This window comes from Prionailurus viverrinus, chromosome F1 (genome assembly GCF_022837055.1).
Source record: "Prionailurus viverrinus isolate Anna chromosome F1, UM_Priviv_1.0, whole genome shotgun sequence".
Taxonomy (NCBI): Eukaryota; Metazoa; Chordata; class Mammalia; order Carnivora; family Felidae; genus Prionailurus; species Prionailurus viverrinus.
In genome coordinates this window covers 67,046,318-67,063,764 of record NC_062577.1, presented here as the reverse complement: position 1 = coordinate 67,063,764, position 17,447 = coordinate 67,046,318, and the positions used below count along the sequence as shown (strand labels likewise).

Here is a 17,447-nt window from a genome sequence, read left to right as displayed (position 1 = left end):
CAGAGGAAGCTCCAGCACAACGTTCTTTGGCAATATTCTGGACTGTCCTCTTGGGAAAGAAGAACCTAACAACGTTCTGCCAAACCAGCTGCCATTGAGGTGCCTGGCTCCCAAAATGGAAGGTTGTGCATGTGGCAAGCTGGGAAGGAAATTTTGGTTAAGACAGCCTGGACTTGAGTCCTGGGCTTCTTAGCCTCTGGGTTGTAAAGCAAGGGGTTTTAGTCCTGTAGAAGTGTGGACATGAGAAAGCCATGTGGCGTTGGAGGACACAACCGCGCTTGCAAAATCCAACTGGTACGGTACCTGAGTGTACTATGATCCCTTTATATTAAAGAATGAACTGTGAGACTGGAAGTCTTTAGCTTGGACAGGTATTCCTAACCTGTCCTTGGAAGAGCTGGAAACCACTTTTATGTGCACAAGGCCAGTTGTAACCCCTTAGGTGGAGCCCAGACTCCCAAGACCTCTGTGAGGGAGGTGCTGATTGGCAGTGGGCGGCAACTTTTTGCAAACATCTCCACTGGTTACAACAGGCACCTCTCAAGGCCTCCGGGACAGCTTTGTGAAGAAGGAAAGGGAACTACAGGGTGAGTAGGTTCCTTACCCTCTTCACACGACCTTGGTTGACCTTCTCAGGTTTTTCCCCAGCCTTTTTTGTTGACCTACCACTTGCCCTCAGGAAAGCATTCTGGTGTTTTTAGACCACTCCCCGTGTACCCCCCACCCTCCCATAACCCACTGAGATGGTCTAGGTCAGCCTTTTCTGCCCCCTTCCCAGGGTCCTTTCAACCCCACCACTCTGCTGACTCTGCTCCTCTTGCCCACAGGTGGCTGTCAGGACCTGCCCCCTGTCCTCTACACCCATCTCTTGCACTTGCCCAGCCTGCAGTGCAGTGAGCTAAGACCAGCATCTGTGTGAACCTTTACTGTGAAAATGTCACAGCCCGACCTGGTGGTCAGGGAACCCTGAGGCGTCCTGGTGCCGGAGGCCACTTTGAGGGTCTTCGCGGACCCTCTGTAGCTGTCCTCCCACCTCATGAAGGAGTTCATTCCCAGCAGTGGGCAAAAGGAACTCCTCTACTGGGCTTGGGCCCTCTAGGCCCCCTTGCTGCTCACCCTGGTTCCCAGCATCTCAGCCCTGTTCCCACTTCTTCAACCCTCAGTCCCAGGTGAGTGTCCAGGGTAGAGAAGGACAAGGAGATACCGCCCAGCTCCTTCAGCCACCCGTCTACCAAGGGCTCACCAAGTGGACACCAAAAAAGCGTGATTTGTTAGAAGGGCCTTGGGACAGGAGGGGGAAGAACATGCCAAGTGTAGGGAACAACAAATACAAACCGAGACCTCAAAGTGTTGTGCATGTTGGGGAATGAGTGTACAGTGGACCTCCGAGGTGGGCTGGGAGACGCCACTGATACGATCAGGTAGCCCACAGTCTTGTCGCCAAAGAGCTTGGGGTGGTGGGGAGCTGTGTAAATTGTGGGGTGGTTTACACAATGCTGGTGGGAGATGCAGATGGGTTAGAGGGAGCAAGGGTGGGGGCTGGGAGGCCATCAGGGCTGTTGGGTTTGTGCAGTACCTGGAGCGGTCTGGGCCTGAACCTGGGGAAAAGCCCACACCCGCGACACTTTCCTCTAACGTCTGGGTGTCTGTTGGCCTGAGCAAGGACCTGAGGGAAAGCAGGGCGTCGGCGGCTCCCTGTTCCCCTCCCCTGCAGCAATCCCACGACACCTGGTCTGGAACCAGTGGCAACATTGCTGCCCACTCCCCGTGGCCCCATGCCCTAGAAGGAGCCAGGCCTCCAGGCAAAAGGCTCTGGCTGAGCATAGGACCCTGGCCTCCCATAGGCCCAAACAGCAGCACCTACCTCCCCTCTTACAGGCTTCCTGGAGCCTCATCAGGTAGCTCCAGCCAATACACAGCCCAGACCAGCATGGTAAGTGGGGCCCAGAGAGGCTGGGACCTGGGATGAGGGCCTGGCCTCTGCGTCCCTGTTCCACTTCCCATGGGCTATCCCATCCATCCCCTGTGAAGCCCCAATACCTATCCCACTGGTTCTCCAGGCAACGAGGGAAGAGCAAGGGAGCCCAAGCCTCCATTTCCCTGGGCTCCAGGGACCTCTTAAGGGTCCACTCCCTCCCTATACACAGACACAGTGGCCACAATGGGGGTATATGGTCTGATTTCTGACCTTCCCCAGACACCATCTCCCCATTTTTACCTGGTTGTGGGAGATGTTCCAGGAGCCATCTGGCTACCCTATACTCCTGCTTGGGTGTGCTCTCCAGCCTGCAGTGTTCCCTGGCTCGTGAGGGCCTTTGACTACATGCTCAGGGGCAAAGGAGGGCAAGATAGGGGGATCCCTGAGGGTGGAGACAGGCCAGGATGACCCTGGGACCTGTGATGCTAGCAATACTCAGTCATGGTCCTCTTCCTGTGCAGGGCAGGTCAGGCCAGCAGGTCTGGTGCAGGGCAGGCCTCACGAAGCCTCTTTAAAGGATTCACTAGATTCTCTATTGAGGTTTGATTTATCGAATTTCTTTACCCTTTAGTATAAGGTGACTATCTGCCTAAGATTTAAACAGATCCATGGTGTGGTATTTGTAGTTTATAACAAGAAATGTATATTTGGTCTTCATCCTGTTCCTGGCACAGAGCTGCTAAAACCTGGAAGTTTCCTATTACGAAGGACAATAAAGGGTCTTTTGCTGTGTTAATATTGACTTGCCGAAAGCCGCTAGGTGACAAGGATGCAGGCCGGTAAGAACTCAGTGACTGGAGGGTGGGACTGGAAGTTCCTCCAGGGAGGGGAGAGGGTCCATCCATCCCCAGCGGCCAATGAGTTAAGCAACCTAGCGTGTGTCATGAAGCCTCTACAAAACCCCAAAGGACGGGGTTCAGGGAGCCTCAGGGTTGGTGAACTCGTAGGGATTTGGGGAGAATGGTGCTCCTGGAGGGCACGGAAGTCCTGTGCCCTTCCCACACATACTTCACCCTCAGCATCTCTTTTATTTTATTTTTTAATGCTTATTATTTTAAAAGAGAGAGCGGGAGCAGTGGCCCTTCAGTTCTTGGCTTTTCCACAGAGGCTGTAGGAGATGTAGGTCATAAGAACTCCCCCTCCCAATCTCTGATCTCCCCTGATGTCCCTACCACCCGAGCGGTACTTAGGTTGACTGTCCCCTCCTTGCTGGCTCTGGGTCCCGGGATAGGTCCTGAGGAAGCTCTGTAGGGAGAAGGTGCAGTGGCTCAGGTGGTACAACCACCATGCCCTTGGTCCAGCAGGCCAATTGCGCCCCCACACCCAGTATGGAGCTGCGGGGGGAGGGGGGACAGGGCTTTCAGAGGGTCCTGCTTGGGGGAGGAGGGCTTTAACCGGGAAGGGGGCCTGAGAGGTCCAGTTAAGGGATTTCCTCATCCATTCCCCTTTCTGGGAGGCCCCCAGAACATGGTCTAGGGAGCCCTACAGTGCTTCAGTAGCAGAGCCCAAGGGGAAGCAGCAGGATGGGTGTGGGAAGGGGTGGAGCGGGCAATGAGGTCTGAGATTCCAGCTTTTTTCCCCAACTGGTGCTTCTGGAGGGCTGCCGTCCCCACATGCCCCATGAGTGGGTTCCCTGGCCAGACCAGGATCTGGGTAGACTCCAGGACTCCTGCTTGTTACAAGGGGTCAGACGCTGAAAATGGAGTTCTGACCTCGGAGGCACTGAGGAGCGTGAGAAGGCCTTGGAGGCAGGCCTTTATCTTTCTAGTTTCCCCCCATCTCCTCTCTCTCCTCTGTTGGCTAACCCGAAGAAATTCCCCCAGGGGGAGGCGGGAGGGGTCTTATCATGCAGATTACCTCACCCTCCTTTGTAGGTTGGAGAGGGCCCTTGTGACAAACTGCCTTGTCGGTGCTGACGGGACACTCCCGACGGACCAGTTAAGACTACATTTCTGGGAGAGGTTGAAACTGCAATTAGGTTAGGTATGAAGCCCAGGTTTGTGACTTGGCCTGACATAAGTAATCTTGGGCCTTGGTTTTCCTTTCGAAAAGTCCCTTGTCTGGTCTCCCTTACAGACGTTGATGTGGGAAACAAAAGCAGAAGAAAATGGCAGATAGAATTAAATTTCCTAATAACCTGCAGCCCATTGACAAATACTTGAGGCTGGCAGAGTAAAACGTTTCTCCAGGAACTCCCTACAGCCTCAATGCTGATGGCTTTGCCAGAATGAAAACAACCTTCTCTCCACAGGCAAGGCTGCCAATATCCTGTGAGCCTGCTTTAGCATATGAAAGTCTCACTAGAAACTTCCCCTGGACTTTACCTCCCCCAGCTCCATAGTATATATAACCAGTGTCTCTTCATGGTCCCAGGGCAGCTCTTCCTGCCCACGGGTTCTGTCCCCGTGCTTTAATCAAATCACCTTTTTTGCACCAAAGATGTCTTCAAGAATTCTTTCTTGGCTGTTGGCTCCAACCCCATGAACCCCACTATCACCCCAAAAACCTCATCAGATGTGTCCAAGAAACTGTGGAAACATGGATTCTAAAGTCCCTTTCAGGGGTGCCTGGCTGGCTCAGTCAGTAGAGCCTGTGACTCTTGATCTCTGGGCGGTGAGTTCAAGCCCCACATTGGGGGTAGAGATTACTTTGAAAATGAATGAATGAATACAACAAAGTCCCTTTCAGCATTTGTATTCTCTGAGCAGGGTTGTTATGTAATCTGGTATTCTAGAGTGCAGATTGACCTGGAGGGGAGGGAGACTACAGGCAAGATCAGTCAGGAGGCTGTGGCAGCGCCCTCAGGAGAGATAAGTGCTGACTGGAGGTGATAAGAGTGGGAAGGAAAGCATAAAAGCAAAACACAGTGTGATTTTTCTCAGAGAACCAGCCTTTGAAGTAGGATTACCAGATAAAATTCTTCTATTTAAAAATTATTTTTTTATCTGAAATTCACATTTACCTAGTGTCCCGGGGCTTTCTGATTGTTGTTTTCCAAATTTCACAACCCTACTTCAAAAATGTACCTAGGGGCGCCTGGGTGGCGCAGTCGGTTAAGTGTCTGACTTCAGCCAGGTCACGATCTCGCGGTCCGTGAGTTCGAGCCCTGCGTCAGGCTCTGGACTGATGGCTCGGAGCCTGGAGCCTGTTTCCGATTCTGTGTCTCCCTCTCTCTCTCTGCCCCTCCCCCGTTCATGCTTTCTCTCTGTCCCCCCAAAAATAAATAAACGTTGAAAAAAAAAATTTAAAAAAAAACCAAAAATGTACCTGAAGGGACTGTGACCTAACTTGGGGGCTTCTTGTAGAGACATTGAGCCACCAACCTCCTTTCCCAGCCCCGGCCAGCCCTTTTCTCTCTCTCTACAGCACAGGCCTCAAGGATGTGGCCTTTCTCCCTTTCCTCCTCAACACTGTCCTCACTCCCTCCATCCCCTGGGCTCCTCCTCACAAGGCCTGACTCGGGCAGGCTGCAGGTACCAGAGTTACCCCTTCCCGTCGCTTACTCCCATAATAAGCCTGCAGCCTCTCCTGAGACTTTCAGCTCTGATCACTAGAGGGAAAGATACAGGAAGACAAAGACAACATGACAAAAAGTGTACAAGGCTTTAAAAGGGATCACACTTGGGGCCTCAGGTTTTCAGCTGTGGACCACCACTCCTCCACAGCGATTTAAACACCTCCTCTTTTGTTCCTGAGGAGGAAGCTCGAGGCTGAACATTCTGGTGCCATCTACGTCTGGGGACCCCTTTGCCGTCCAAGAGCACTTCTGCACTCACTGCACCCCACGGCCCACAGGACTGCGAGCCGCTGGAACGCACTGGAGCTTAAGAGACTGGGCCTCATGTTGAGAATTCAAGACATGTATGTAAACTCTCTGGAAAGGCATAAAAAATGCAACAAAACTAAGGAAGCTTTTTGAGGGAAGGAAAAAACACAGGTGCCTGGATGGCTCAGTTGGTTAAGTGTCTGACTTAGCTCAGGTCATGATCCCATGGCTCATGGGTTCAAGCCCTACGTCAGGCTCTGTGCTGACAGCTCAGAGCCTGGAGCCTGCGTCAGATTCCGTGTTTCCCTCTGTCTCTCTGCCCTGCCTCCACTGGCATTCTGTTTCTCTCTCTCTCTCAAAAATAGAGAAACATTAAACAAAATCCGGGGGGGTGGGGGTGGCTTCAGCTCGGGTCATGATCTCACAGCTTGTGAGTTCAAGCCCCGCATCAGGCTCTGTGCTGACAGCTCCAAGTCTGGAGCCTGCTTGGGATTCTTTGTCTCCCTCTCTCTGCCCCTCCCCTGCTCGCATTCTGTCTCTACCAAAAATAAACACTAAAAAAAATTTGGGGGGGGGGGGGCTGCCTGGGTGGCTCAGTGGGTTAAGCATCTGACTTCAGCTCAGGTCATGATCTCACGGTTCATGGGTTCAAGACCTGCATCAGGCTCTGTGCTGACAGCTCAGAGCCTGGAGCCTGCTTCGGATTCTGTGTCTCCCTCTCTCTCTGCCCCTCCCCTGCTTGCTCTCTCTCGAAAATAAAAACATTTAAAAAAATTTTTTTAATATGAAAACACATGTAGGCTTTAAATTTTGCTTTACTGTGGCAAAATGCACATAAAATTTACCACTGTCATTGTTTTTCGAGAGAGAGCAAGTGGGGGAGGGGCAGGGAGAGAGAGAGAGAGAGAGAGAGAGAGAGAGAGAGAGAGAGGCGAGAATCCCAAGCAGGCTCCTCACTGTCCATGCAGAGCCCAATGTGGGGTTCAGTCTCATGAACCATGAAATCATAACCTGAGCTGAAGTCAAGGTGCTTAACCAACTGAGGCACCCAGGAGCACCCACTTTCACCATTTTTAAGTGTACTTGTCAGTGGCATTAAGTAAGTTCATCATCATTACTCCTCTTTAGAACTTTTTTATCATCCCATACCGAGACTCTACCCATGAAACAGTAACTCCTCATTCACCTTTCCTTCCGGCCCCTGCAACACTTTGCTGATAGAGAAGAAACCACATTTTATGTCCATGAATTGGACTGCTCTGGGCACTTTCTGTAATAACCAGACAGTATGTGTCTTCGTTTCTGGCTTATTTTTCCCCGCGTGATGTCTCCAAGGTTCACCCTCTGGGAGCATGTGCCAGAACTCCATTCCTTTTACCAGGCACCGGGGTGGCTCAGTTGGTTGGTTAAGCATCAGACTCTTGATCTCGACTCAAGTCACAGACTCAAGTCACAACCTCATGGTTTGTTGAGTTCAAGCCCGGTGTCAAGCTCTGTGCTGACAGTGTGAGGCCTGCTTAGGATTCATTCTCAAAGTAAATACATAACCTCTAAAAAAAAAAAAAAAAAAAAAAAAATCATTCCCTTTGAGACTTGATAGTGTTCTGTGCAGTTTTTGTTTTTTTTTTAATGTTTATTTTGAGAGAGAGAGTGAGCAGGGAAGGGGCAGAGAGAGAGAATCCCAAGCAGGTTCCGTGCTGTCGGCACAGAGCCTGATCGAGCCAGCCAGGAGCCCCATTCCTACAGTTTTACACATACCGTAGTGCCCTTAAAAAAATACACTCTCAAATTTAGAAACAGGAACCTATACTAGGAATACAATCTGGTTTTCTCATCAAATTAACAGGAGAGGGCTATGCACAACTGACGAGACGAGCATTTATTTTCCACCTTTGCAGAAAACCAAAGATAGGCGCCCCCAAAATGGTTCCTCCCAGCCCGCGGAAGTCTGGAGACCCACCCGCCAACAGCACCCTCTCGGGCCTCCGAGGACCTACAGCTCCGCCTAACCGCCGGCAGTGGCGGAGACTCGGTTTCCCAGAAGCCCCCCGGCTGGGTCCCGCCCACAGCTCTGCCGGGCGCCCCCTGGCGGCGCGCTTCAGCTCGGCTCCAGTTCCCGGCGGCCCGCGCGGCACGTTCTCGGCGGAAGGGCTGCTCGCGATGGCTGGGGCTGGTTCTGCCGCTGTGTCCGGGGCAGGGACCCCCGTGGCGGGTCCCGCAGGCCGCGATCTCTTCGCCGAGGGGCTCCTCGAGTTCCTGCGACCGGCTGTGCAGCAGCTGGACTCTCACGTCCACGCTGTCAGGTCCGAGAGGGAAGGGAGGGGTGGGGCCTCTTGGTTTGGCTGTGGGAGGCAGGGGACGCCGGGAAGGGGCGGGGCCAGGTCCGGAAGGGGCGGGGCTGGCGGGAGGCTGCGGGTCTAGGCTGTCTTGGCTCAGGTCTCGGGAAGCCTGTAGGGGAGTCGGCTCTTTGAGTCCCATGAACTGACCGTGTAGGCCTCGTAACTCTTTGCAGAGAGAGCCAGGTAGAGCTCCGGGAGCAAATTGACAACTTGGCTACTGGTGAGTAAGCATCCCTGCATTCCCGCGATCCTGCAGCTCGCTTTTAGGACCTCGTGTCTAGCCCACCTCCGGGTGGGTTTGTGTCGTGTGCTTCCAGGACATCAGGGCTCCAGTGATTCCTGCTTCCCTAAGTTTCTAGTGACCGGCCCATGTGGGTGCAGGCGTGTCTTCATCCCACTTACCAGCCTGCCTTCCCCAAGAACGAGGAGCCATTAGGTGTTAGTTTGCAGCTTACTTCCATCCCCCAGAACTGTGCCGAATCAACGAGGATCAGAAAGTGGCCCTGGATCTCGACCCCTATGTCAAGAAGCTGCTTAATGCCCGGCGACGAGTTGTCTTGGTCAACAACATTCTGCAGAATGCGCAGGTAAAGGAATTCCCTGCGAACAGTGATCCTTTAGAAGTCCTCAGGGTATTCTCATTTTCAAGGGATGACCATAAAAGTCACTGTGATTTTTAGTCTTTGGGGAAAGACAGTTGTCAACCAGTGTCAGCCATAATAGATCTTATCATCTTCATTCTCCATACCCAGCTGCCCTCATTTAATGTTCTTCGCACCTTAGAGGACTTACATCAAGAGGGAGCGAGGCCAGGGTATTTTCCCACATCTAGCGGACAGGGCGTTCTAAAGCTTTACATGGAGCAGTTAGGATTCCAAATCTTGTCTTGTAGGAACGGCTGAGGCGACTAAACCACAGTGTTGCCAAGGAAACAGCCCGCAGGAGGGCAATGCTGGATTCAGGAGTTTACCCTTCTGGTTCCCCGAGCAAGTAAACAGGCCAGAAGATGGGGCTCCTGCCTGGCCCCATAATAGCACAAGTACTCTTCCCCAGCTGCCTTGCTTCCTCCAGGAACTCCCTGTAGACCTTGGGACATCAAACAGGCAGCCCAGTTGTTTCTGTCTGAAGCACTTAAGTCTTACCCACTTATATGGGGCCCAAAGAAACCTGTGTACAGCAGGACTAATGATCCCAAAGGATTTATTATGGCTCTTGCTTCCAAGAATGGGCTGAGGACTCTACCTTTTTAAAACCTACATTCTCAAGGCCCAGCTCCTCTACCTTCAAGCCTAGTTAATGAGGGGCTTCCTCCATTGCATGTCCTCTACCTGTGACTTGTTTTCTTTTGTTTACACTGAGGATTTGAAGGGCAGGCAAAGTCAAGGTAATGACCTCTGTCTGCCCTCTTTTGTTGATTGCACTGGGCTTGAATACAGCAGTATTGGTAGAACCATTTCATTCAATAAATGCTTAAACAGTGTTCTAGTTTACTTTGGTATATGGAAAGGTTCCAAGAATCTTTGTAGAAACTTTAATTCAGATACAGCTTAAATTGTGATCTAGTGTTTACAATGAGAAGACTCAAATACCACTTTCATTGAAAAGTACAGAAAGCAAAAAAGGTTGCCAGATGCCAAGGAAAAACGAGCAAGAGCCCTACGAGGAAGTACTTTAATCACTTTTCTCAGGAAAAAAAAAATTCCAGACACTAACAGTTCACAACATTTCAACAACAAAGTACTGTTTGAGGGAGGTTTCCAGGACCTGGGGACTCTGAAGTCTTAGGAAGAAAAGCTGGTCTCCTGCTTCACTATAGATGGATGGCATAGGTCGGTCGTAAATGGGAGACTTCTGGCTGTTGAGCCAAGTGGAACCCAGTGGAATGACACTTCCTCCTATAGTTTCTTTTCCTTCCTGTCTCCCTTTTCCCTCAGAAATGCCACCACGTGAAGTCCAGCAGCAGTTAGCTTGGGCTCCAGTCTTCACCTTGGACAAGAAAGGGGATGAAGATAGGAAGGAAGGTCACTCCTGAGTCTCCATGCTTTCCTCTTCCTCTCCTTGAGGTGGTTCTTCCGTATTCTCCTCCTCTTCTTCTCCTTCCTTCTTCTCTGGTGGCTTCTCATAAGCCTTTTCTGAAGGTGTCACTATCACTCCATCCCAGGTAGAGATTTCAGAAGCAAGATCTGGAAAAAAAACGCGATTTTAGGCAACTAGCCCAGCATACAAGTCATAACCTACACAGCAGAAATAGTAACACATCTGAATAGTGTAGAGCTTTGTAGAGCAGAGTACCATAAAGATCCCCTGACCCACAACGATCACTCACAGCTGGCATCACCCTCCTGGCCAAGAATCTTCCGAAAGCCACCATGTGAGAGGATTCGGACCAGAGTCTGAGCTGTGTAGCACACCATGTCCTAAAGGAGAGCAGAGTGAGAGTAAACTAGAAAGGGGAGTTAAAGTACCGTATCTGATGAGGGGCGCCTGGGTGGCACAGTCGGTTAAGCGTCCGACTTCAGCCAGGTCACGATCTCGCGGTCCGGGAGTTCGAGCCCCGCGTCGGGCTCTGGGCTGATGGCTCAGAGCCTGGAGCCTGTTTCCGATTCTGTGTCTCCCTCTCTCTCTGCCCCTCCCCCGTTCATGCTCTGTCTCTCTCCGTCCCAAAAATAAATAAACGTTGAAAAAAAATAATAAAGTACCGTATCTGATGAATATTCTCATGAAAACAGTTGAGGACAACTTTAATTTCAAGACCAGCCAAAGTTTGTGAGAACCCCTAAAGACCACATTGCCTTTGCCTTCTGATCTGGAGTATTCAAGAGTAGGACACAACACGCAATTGCAGAGCTGACCCCATACCTGTTGTTCCAGAGTCATGACTGTGTGTACTCTGAAGTTGCCACTCTCACAGGGGTCAGTGATACCCACTGACCCTGGCAGGAACAGTCCTGCAGCCAGGATCTGTAAGCAACGTCTGAAGCACACGAGAACGTTTAAAAAAAAACACACAAGACCTCTTATACCCAGCCCCAAACCCAAAGAAGCATGCTGTACCTGTATGCCACGTTTAGGGCCAAAGGCTGTCTGGTGGGATTGTTCATCACAGCATAGTGCCCCTGGAAAATAATCAACATTGTAGGTGTGCCATAAACTTGACAATTCTAGCCAAACAAACTGAAACCTCAAATATTCACAAAACAGATTACTGAAGTCTAAGTAAAATGTTCATATTCAGAAGCAGTTCTGAAACTAGCTGCTCATTCACTGATTTCTCATTATCTCATTACTAAAATTACATCAGTAACAAAGAGGAATAGGGACAGTAAAATTACTCATTCAACTGAAACTCTAAAAACCCAACGAAGTAATAAACACCATGTATTTACTGAATTATTGCCCACCATGAGACTGATTTTCAGCTTCACCAAATTTCCGATCCTGGTCGGTTTCAGAATAACTGCTGTTAAATAGGGGTGACCAGGAACTCCAACTGCCCTTTACTTACAAGTAAGTCAAGGATCCAGGGTGTGAGGGGCTCAAAGCCAGGAAAACGAATTCTCAGGTCCTTCAACAGTCTGATGAGAACTTTAACTCTGAAAGTAAGAGGAACCCAGGGATTAAAATAACATCATGTACTTCCATCCCTGAGGTACAGAGCTGTTGTTATTTCTAAAACTACACATTTTGTTTCTCTCAATCTAAATTTGCTGACTTAGGGGCACCCGGGTGGCTTAGTCAGTTAAGTGTCTGACTTCAGCTCAGGTCATGATCCTACGGTTCATGGGTTCAAACCCCACATCAGGCTCTGTGCTGACAGCCTGGAGCCTGAAGCCTGCTTTGGATTCTGTGTCTCCCTCTCTCTCTGCCCCTTCCCCACTCACTGGCATGTTCTCTCTCGAATGAATGTTAAACAAAAAAACCTTTTAATTTGCTTACATAAGGTGTATTAAAAAAAAAGAAACCTGGCCAATTATAGCCAAAGAGTTTTAACAGAGGAAGTATGGAGGTATCCTGCTATTCAGTATAATTAGAATAATTAGCTTATTTAAACTCAAATAGCAAGGAACTCACGTGGACTGAGAAGCATTTTCCTCAAACCAGCGGGCATGTCTGATGGCTGCTAAGGCACTCTGCAACACCTTGATGTCCACTACAAGACCAGCAGAACAGGCCACAATGAAACACTCCTGTTACTAAGCAAGCAATTCAGCCTCCTTGTAATTTCTTAAACCACCCCAGGTTCCTCAGACCAGCAAATCACTTGTCCAGAAATCACTATTCCTCCCCTAAACCAAATCTGTAAGCACGCAAGATCCACAACTTTCTCCAAGAGCCCATTCCCTCCATAAATACTGTCTTCCAATCCACTTGCTTTCTTGGCCATCCTGTCTGACAGTTTCACTAGCAAGCTAGTAAAACTGTCTCCAAATTACAGAGGGAGATAGTGAAGTTTGGGGGTCAACTTAGGTCCAGAAGGTTTCACGTGGAACAGCAACTAGCTAAACACTCAGCAGCAACCTTGTCTTCTACCATATTTTGAATTTCCCCCAAGTATCCCAGAAATGGAAAAAAAGGACTAACAGTGGAGTTCTGGGTCCAGTTTTCGGAGATTGGGTGGCACTGTTGTAATGAGAATCTTCACTGTAGCATCAGAGGAACTGATCTCGAAACCAGTTTCATTGGTCAGCATGGTCAAAACTGAAAGAAAATCAAAACCTGTAATGCCCCCATCTCCCTTAGATGACCAGAGGTAAATATAGGGTTGAAGTAGGAGAGCAGATAGGTTTCTAAAAACAGCAAGAGTCCAAAATGAGGATTCAAAATACTTTTATAAGAAAGAGATGGGGCGCCTGGCTGGCTCAGTTGGAAGAGCATGGGACACTTGACCTCTGGGGCACGAGTTCAAGCCCCACACTGGGTGCAGAGATTACTTAAATATATATATAAACTTCAGAAAAATAATAAATAAAAGTAACGGAGATGAACTGGGTATCAAACACTGGAGATCACTGCAAAAACTTCCGCAACATAGAACTCTTCATTCAAGAGGCGGCTGGCTCAGAATGGGTGGCTCAGTCAGTTAAGCACCAACTTCAGCTCAGGTCATGATTTCGCTGTTGGTGAGTTCAAGCTCCACATCGGGCTCTCTGCTGTCAGTGCACACACAGCCTGCTTTGGATCCTCTGTCTCCCTCTCTCTCTCTGCCCCGCCCCTCAAAAATAAACAGTAACAAAAAAAAATCTCTGCATTCACTCTTCTTTCTAGCCTGACCTTTGTTAAAAGTGTAGTTGTCATTATCGACCTGGCTCCTACTGAATACATGTCCAACAACAAACTCAAACCAACCTTCAGAAGGATCTTGTGCTCTTAGGCTTTCCACAACTTTGTTCCCTAGGGCAGCAACAGCTTCCACTAGATTGAGAGAAAAGGAGACCACGAGCATTCTAATTATTCACATACTTTCTGTACATCTCTATGGTATTCCACACCGATTTGTGCCCCATGTACAAGGCTGGAGCAAGGGCAAGCAACAGAATAAACACTTTTACAAGGGAAAGCTAACACTTGAACAGAGAAACAGGAAGTCTCAGGGAATAGGCCACCTCCTATACCCACATCCTTTTATAGGAGAGTTTCTTGTCAGTGGCACTAATGCCATGTGGGGCTGGAGGTAAGGCACACCCTGTGCACTGCAGGGTACTCAGCGGCATCCCCGACCTCCACTCCTTTGATGCCAGTAGCCCCAAATGTCTCCAGACACTGCCAGATATCCCATGAGGGACAAAACCACCCCCTGTTGAGAAACGCTGCCCTGTAGTAACTGGCCATACATTCTTTCAGACACACAGCCCAGACTTTGTCCTTCATTACCCCAATATACGTTAAAAAAAATGAATTCCCCATTCGTTTTCCAAACAACTTTTCCTGCAAGAGATTTGGGCTTTAAAGATCCCTATGCCTCAAATGCAACTTTCTGCTCCTGTGGCCAGAAAGAGGTGCACTCACATGTTGGCAGAATCTTTAGGATTACCACCAGGTCGGCCACGTTGTGTCCGGTTGTCATTGTTCCCTTTTTATATGATCCCACCTGTCGGACTTCTTCAATTTGCTGTTGGAAAAGGGATTTCGGGGGGGGATGTAGAAGTGAAAGATGGCCTAATTCCTCTCAGAAATCAATGACAACACAATTATTACCCAGAACTGGAAGTAGCAGAGGTCAAATGATAGCCCAAAACAACCACATGAAACGCCTGATACAGTATGGCTAGCTGATAGCAGTAACACAAGTTTTATCCCTGAGATCACCACTGGTAGAAAGGAATCCCACCATCCTTTCCTTTCCATTTCAAACTTGGCTTTGGAGATCAAGGAAACTTCCGCACAACCAAGGCTGCCCTTTTCTATGACTAAATCATTAAAGACTCACCACTTCAAACGTCCCTGGAGCCACAATCAAATTGTCAATCACATTGTTTATTTTTGTCACCAGGGAAAGGATAGAGGCCTAAAAAACAGCATAAAATAAAAAATGCCCTGAAGTGAAAAATTACAGGCAACTTTTCAGTTTGAGTATTTTCCTCTAATCCCTCCTAGACAAGCTGAAACAATACCTACACAGGGTTTTGAAAACACTCTGACCCTTCTGGCCTTGACTATGCCAGGAGAGTAACGTTTCGGCCCAAAGACAGAGTCCCCAGTGACGATATGAAAGCACATGTAATGCTTATACAATCCACCTGGCACTCTCCCTCTACCCGCAAGGAGAAACCAGGCGAACAATTAAACCCTCTGTCAAGTTTAGGCTCTGGTAACAGGAACCTCACCACGGTTATTCACTTCTCTGGCTTTCTTAGAGAAATCCGAGGAGGAAAGCCAAAAGAATATACCTGTTCGGCAGAATTAGGAGCAAGGTCCTGATTCCTCTTCAGCAAGGCCTCACTGAAGGAAGTTTCATCAGGTGCTGGCTTGACCCGGGGGAAGGCCATTTCACACTACAGCAGAAAGAAACAAGGATACACTGTTTACCGAAAATAATGCATAGGATGGATCCTTTGCTCTGTTGCCACAACAGAAAAAAACTGCAAAGAGAAAATTCTACGCTTCTTTTTACTCCTTAAGATATTCAAACAAGGATACCCGCCACAAGGACTGGCCATAATGTAAGCTCTCAGCGCTTTTACACCAACAGACAAGCCAGAGACCCAGTTAACCTTTTAGAACAAAGATGACAATCCTGTTACCGCCAACAGGGGCCAAGCACTCACCAAATAGAAATCAAATGGAATATGTGGCACGAAGGGCCTGAACCTAAAACAAGAACAACAAGGCAGATCATTCATCAGATGAAGTGGGGCCACACTCCTCAGCGGGGAGCCCGGGAGCTGGACCTCGCAGAGGCGGGGCACCCAGCGCCCCCCAGACTGCAGCCGGGAGGACTGAAGCGCGGACCGAGCCGTGCACACGTGCTAGGAACCGGCACTCACCCTCCTCCGGGGCCTCCTCTGGAACCAAAGCGCCCGCCACGACCACGGCCTCGGTCACCCCTACAAGGGCAGAGATTTAACTGGTGACCCCGCCGAAGGCGCCCGCAGGACACCGGCCGCTCTGACTCCCGCTTGCGCTCCTCGCTCCAGGTGCCCAGCGCCACCACACCGCGCCTCCTCCCTGGACGACTCAAGCACAACCCACAGCGAACAACGCCGGGCTGCGACACCGGGTCCCCGCGAGAAATGCCCCATAACCCCCGGGGCACGGCCCCCAGCACTCGAGGGACGAAAGCGGCTGCCCCTTTATCCACCGACGCGGTGGAGCCTCTACCCGCACACCCTGACGGACGTGGCGCGCTGGGTCCCCACGCCTCCACAGCCCCCGACCGCCGCCGTCGCCCCGGCCGAGAGCTCTCGGGCTTCGGGCAGACCCCGGACGCGCGGCCCCGTCGGGAGCCCCGGCTCCTGTCGGCCCACCTTCGCGAAGTTTTCGGGGGAGCACCCTGAGCCTTCGCCGAGCAGCCCAGTGCCCTCACCTCATGGCGCCCTAAATCCCGAACAATGGAGTCCACGCCAACCGCCCCTCTCCTCGGAGGAGCAGACGACCCGAGACGCGGCTCGCTGGCGCGTCCCAACAAGCTCTGCCGCGATTGGGCCGCGCCGCACCCCGCCGCTAATGCCCATTGGTTTACTTTGGCAGACCGGCCTACAGACCAATAAAAAACGCCTGCTATGTCAGAAATTAGCCAATAAGAACAGATTTGCCAGTAGTGACTATTTTTGTAACCAGACACTAGGTGGCGCGGTGTAAAGAAGCCAGAAGAGACCTTTCTATATGATTCCAGAGCACACTCACGAAGAGTAGCAGAGTGGCGCAGCGGAAGCGTGCTGGGCCCATAACCCAGAGGTCGATGGATCGAAACCATCCTCTGCTACAGGGACCTTTTCGTCTTTTTTCCGCGTTTTCCTCCAGCACACTATTTGGAGTTTAATTTCTTTAGTGCTGTTTGGTTTTTTTTTCCTTTTCTTTTTTTCCTCCAGCACACTATTTGGAGTTCAATTTTCTTCAGTACTTAAAATCGCCTTTCTGTTACTTTCTCCTTCCTTAAAAATGCAGCCTTTAAAACCTGTTTTTGCCATCAGCAAGTGAAACGGGAACGGGAAGGACTTTAAGCAACACCACGCCTGGGTGGAGTTCACCGAAGGCTGGAAATTTACGGCAGGAGAAGCGGATTTGAGAAAAGGGCATATACTGACGGAACCAGAGGGAAAAGCACTGATGATAAGGGACTAGAAGTGAAACTGAGGCAGCCTTTGAAAGAGAGCTCAGAAAAAACGAGCAGGGGAAGTGAAAGGGAGCAGGCCTCGACCGCACATCCGCCGCTGCTCCCCTGCGGCCGCGTCTCCGCCGGGTCAGCGCGCTCCCGCCCGGCGAGCACGCGCACGCGCTGTCCTTGCGAGCCGGCGGCGCGCGGCGCTGCTCCTGCGCCTCCGCGAGTCCTCGTTCTCCCGCTTCTTGTCTGCTCTTGTACTGATGAACGTGTATTTCCTTCCCCGCCTCTGTGAATTGGAAGTTACGCATTCTTTTAGCGGTTAGTCTAAAAATTACACCATACATCCTTGAGTTTGCAAAGTCTGGTTTTATGCAGTACTTATACCCTCCTCGTAAAAAATGCAGAGACAATGTAACTACATTTACCACCATCACTCCCCCCAGAATTAGTTGCTGTTGCTGTTGTGTAATTCTGTTAAATACTTTACTGATGTATAATTTACTACAGCAAAATGCACAGATCTTAAGCTTTCCTCTCGATTAATTGAGTAATGTATTCATGTAACCATCACGCGGGTTAAGATAACATTTTCATCACTTAAAG

At 50.1% G+C, this 17,447-nt stretch overlaps 2 protein-coding genes and 1 non-coding gene across 9 annotated transcripts; 2 read left to right on the top strand and 1 right to left on the bottom strand.

The window, feature by feature from the left end:
• Nucleotide 1: 1 nt before the first annotated feature.
• Nucleotides 2-9,573, top strand: SNAPIN (SNAP associated protein). Of its 5 annotated transcripts, none has more exons than XM_047841426.1 (7): nt 2-587; nt 828-2,757; nt 5,675-5,839; nt 7,643-8,047; nt 8,257-8,303; nt 8,552-8,670; nt 8,976-9,573. In XM_047841426.1, the coding sequence occupies exons 2-7, from the start codon at nt 2,618-2,620 to the stop codon at nt 9,075-9,077; spliced, it is 978 nt and encodes a 325-aa protein (XP_047697382.1). In that variant the 5' UTR covers nt 2-587; nt 828-2,617; the 3' UTR covers nt 9,078-9,573. The 5 variants fall into 5 exon arrangements, 4 of the variants coding, with proteins under 4 accessions (XP_047697382.1, XP_047697384.1, XP_047697385.1 ...); XM_047841428.1 differs by having other exon boundaries at nt 2-1,169; nt 1,879-2,757; XR_007148352.1 differs by having other exon boundaries at nt 2-2,757; nt 8,401-8,670; nt 8,976-9,005.
• Nucleotides 9,574-9,600: 27 nt separating this feature from the next.
• On the bottom strand, nt 9,601-16,213 carry ILF2 (interleukin enhancer binding factor 2). 3 transcript variants are annotated; one of them, XM_047841424.1, is made up of 14 exons: nt 16,107-16,213; nt 15,568-15,627; nt 15,349-15,391; nt 14,971-15,075; nt 14,511-14,588; nt 14,090-14,192; nt 13,430-13,495; nt 12,665-12,781; nt 12,155-12,233; nt 11,589-11,676; nt 11,138-11,199; nt 10,943-11,057; nt 10,410-10,500; nt 9,601-10,266 (listed from the first exon to the last, which is right to left on the bottom strand). In XM_047841424.1, the coding sequence occupies exons 1-14, from the start codon at nt 16,109-16,111 to the stop codon at nt 10,106-10,108; spliced, it is 1,173 nt and encodes a 390-aa protein (XP_047697380.1). In that variant the 5' UTR covers nt 16,112-16,213; the 3' UTR covers nt 9,601-10,105. The 3 variants fall into 3 exon arrangements, with proteins under 3 accessions (XP_047697380.1, XP_047697378.1, XP_047697379.1); XM_047841422.1 differs by having other exon boundaries at nt 10,209-10,266; nt 10,410-11,057; XM_047841423.1 differs by having other exon boundaries at nt 10,209-10,266; nt 10,410-11,057; nt 16,048-16,132.
• A 220-nt stretch (nt 16,214-16,433) lies between these two features.
• Nucleotides 16,434-16,505, top strand: TRNAM-CAU (transfer RNA methionine (anticodon CAU)). The gene has a single exon. It is a non-coding gene; the product is annotated as a tRNA-Met (tRNA).
• Nucleotides 16,506-17,447: the final 942 nt, after the last annotated feature.